The sequence below is a fragment of the Dendroctonus ponderosae genome, unplaced genomic scaffold (genome assembly GCF_020466585.1).
Source record: "Dendroctonus ponderosae isolate FM_Combo_2020 unplaced genomic scaffold, Dpon_F_20191213v2 Dpon_F_20191213_1, whole genome shotgun sequence".
Classification (NCBI taxonomy): Eukaryota; Metazoa; Arthropoda; class Insecta; order Coleoptera; family Curculionidae; genus Dendroctonus; species Dendroctonus ponderosae.
Window position 1 is genome coordinate 18,428,103 of NW_026017110.1, and position 2,853 is coordinate 18,430,955.

The 2,853-nt window shown below is 28.9% G+C and overlaps 1 protein-coding gene across 1 annotated transcript in view; it reads right to left on the reverse strand.

The window, feature by feature from the left end:
• LOC109544403 (serine/threonine-protein phosphatase PP1-beta catalytic subunit) overlaps positions 1-2,747 on the reverse strand; it is a 3,337-nt gene extending 590 nt beyond the window's left edge. Inside the window, exons 1-2 of the mRNA XM_048668977.1 lie at positions 2,640-2,747; positions 788-919 (exon numbers count right to left, since the gene is read on the reverse strand). Of these exons, the coding sequence (XP_048524934.1) occupies positions 788-919; positions 2,640-2,691 (184 nt within the window). The 5' untranslated portion in view covers positions 2,692-2,747. The remainder of the gene's footprint in view (positions 1-787; positions 920-2,639) is intronic.
• Between the last annotated feature and the right edge of the window lie 106 nt (positions 2,748-2,853).

The window sequence follows — 2,853 nt, forward strand, 5'->3', positions numbered from 1 at the left end:
TCAATCAAATATATTATATTGATTAGATTAATTTTTAATAACTCACATATATTAACAATAACGTGCTGATTTATGACCAATCACTTGAACTTTTAGATTGATTAATTCAAATTTTGTAGTTGCAGCACTGTATAATTTTTTATATTTTTTGTACAGAAATATAGAAAGAACAGTAGTAATGAAAAAATAAAATGGAGCACTACTCAGGGATTTTATATTGTAATATAATTTAGGACTATTTGTAAATTTCAATAAAATGACCAAATTAACTAAGATAATTCTTACACCCATTTGCAAGAACATTTTGAAAATGATACAGATAGTTAGATTAGATAGTACAGTAATGCTACCTTGTTTGTTATATTTTTGTTGCTGTTTCAATTTTGATCAAGTTAACAGATTTACGTTAAGTATTACTACAAGCTGGTATCAAAAATGGTACAATGTAGGTAGAAAACAAGCGCTCCATTTTGTTTAATTTTAATGAAAAAATTCGAAAATAAACAAAAAATTTATTAAAAAAGAAGAATACTATTTTAAGGAATACAATTAACGAGGTTTACTTCATCTCGACTTTCTACTTGATAACTGTTTGTATGATTTTACGTTAAGTATTTCAGAAATAACCAACAAACATTGCAACGAGTGCTAGTAATGTGCAGTGAGAACATAAAAAAATATAATTAGTTTCATCAACCCTTAATTTTTCTAAAAAAAATTGCTTTAAATGAAATGAAAAAAACTTGTCGTTCATTATGTTCTCAAATAGTCAAATCTAAAAACTAACCACATATTTTTAGAGGAGCTTCAAGCTCCAGCAAGATGGGTTGCTGAAGAAATATTTCTCTCGATTTGAGGCAAAGTCCCCTGACTTCTGCTTCTGTCATGTGAACAGGTTTTCCAGGACGACATCCTCTCACTGAAACAAAAGACAATTTTAAAAAACGTCGACGAATATATAAAAAAAATAATATCAGATAATTTTGCGAGCTAATTAATACACTTCAACGCTACATGTTTACTCAGGCGTAGCTACCACAAAGTAGAGCAAATAATTTAGCCGTCATTGAGTGTAATTTCTAACATTTCATCTATATGTATTGCAGATTTATTAGTAACCAATGGCTATGGAGTGAAGTTACATGATGCGTGTATATGTTAGTTACAAGTGTCTATGTTTGGTTCTGCGAAACATTACAATTATTAACTGAAACAACTTAATATCTAATTAAAATTTAAAACTACAATTCTCCAACGTAATTCGTGCATTATGTGTTCCTTATTTAATTACACTCAAGAAATGTACGCAAGCAATTTACTGCAAATATAACATCGTATTATTTGAAATTAGCAATTAAATGTTTTGGTTTCGTAGGAATTACATTGAAAGTTCTCTAAAGAAACTAAGATTAAATTAAATAAATGTTTGAACATTTCTCTTGATAGCCTGTGATCATAATTATTATTTTATTAGAAACCAAGCAGGATTATTAAAAATCGATTTAAAACTTGACCCAAAATTATTTAAATTTTTGGTTTGATTCTATGAATTTTTTGGATCATAATCATTTAAAATACATTTTGAGTACATATCATAAATAAATATATTACAGTGTGTTTTGGTGCAAATAGGCACACCCTAGCAAAAATGGAAATTATTATCTGAAACCACTAGAATTCAAGGAAACAATGAGTAATTTTATTTCTGATTGTGATAAATCAGATTGAGATTGACTGTATTTGTTCATAAGCCAACCGGATAAAGAATATATGAAATATAAAATATGTGATAGGCCTCAAGACTCAGAATAACATTTTCATGTTAGAAATGGTTCTTTATGAGTTGTAAAATGTCAAATGTTTATTATTAGATTAGTCCTTGTATTTGAAAGGCCGATGAGTTTATTTAGAGCTACAACTGGAAGCGTACTTTCAAAAGGAAACGTCTAGTTAATTAGGATTTGATTATATTTTAGTATTCTCTAATTTTTGCACTGTTAATGAGTTTGTAGCGAGGCCTCTTTCTGATATAAATATTCAGTTTAGTTGTGTTATGTTGAAGGTGTTGAAAGTACCGAACTACATATAAAACTATCATTGGTTTCAACTGCTAGAGCAAAGGAATCAGGGCTTGGTTACAATCTCATACAATCTTACATTCAGGTGGTATAAAAAATGTCTTGAAACCTAATTTCTTCTTGTCAGTTGAGTCAAGATCCAAATGCTGAGTGCTTCTATGAGCTGATCAGATGTACGATGCCAGGAATGCACAAATTACAAAATTAATCAAATTTTAATTGAACTTACCATCATAATTATGATATACTTAATATACGGTAGAAATTTTAAAATTGTCGGACTCACATAAATTATAAATCAACACAAACGAAAGCAAAGAACTATTAGAAGCACAAAATCAAAAAGCGCAATCAAGCATCAAAAAGTTTGATGCAGCAAATCCTTTTTCTCTTGTATGCAAGGAATTTCTATAATTCTGACCCATTGAATTGAATCGATCTGACAGACGTGTAAAAAACATCCCTTTGCAGTTATACTGCTCGAAAACTCGATCAAATTTAACTTTGCTAAGAACCTTAAAAGTAAACTAATTGGACGAAAATATAGTAATCAGAAAATACCTTCTAATAATCGCTGAATTAAGCTATCGAGATTTAATTCTGGCTCAGCCATTTTTGTTCAACAAACTAAAAATAACTTCGTTGCCAACTTAAAATTTTGACATTGACAATCAAATCTCTAGGGTATTCATTTATTAACCTCATATTGTTCGTCTCTGTCTTTTAACAGAACATTAGAACATAAAAAATTGCTACAAAATTATTTAAGAAAGGA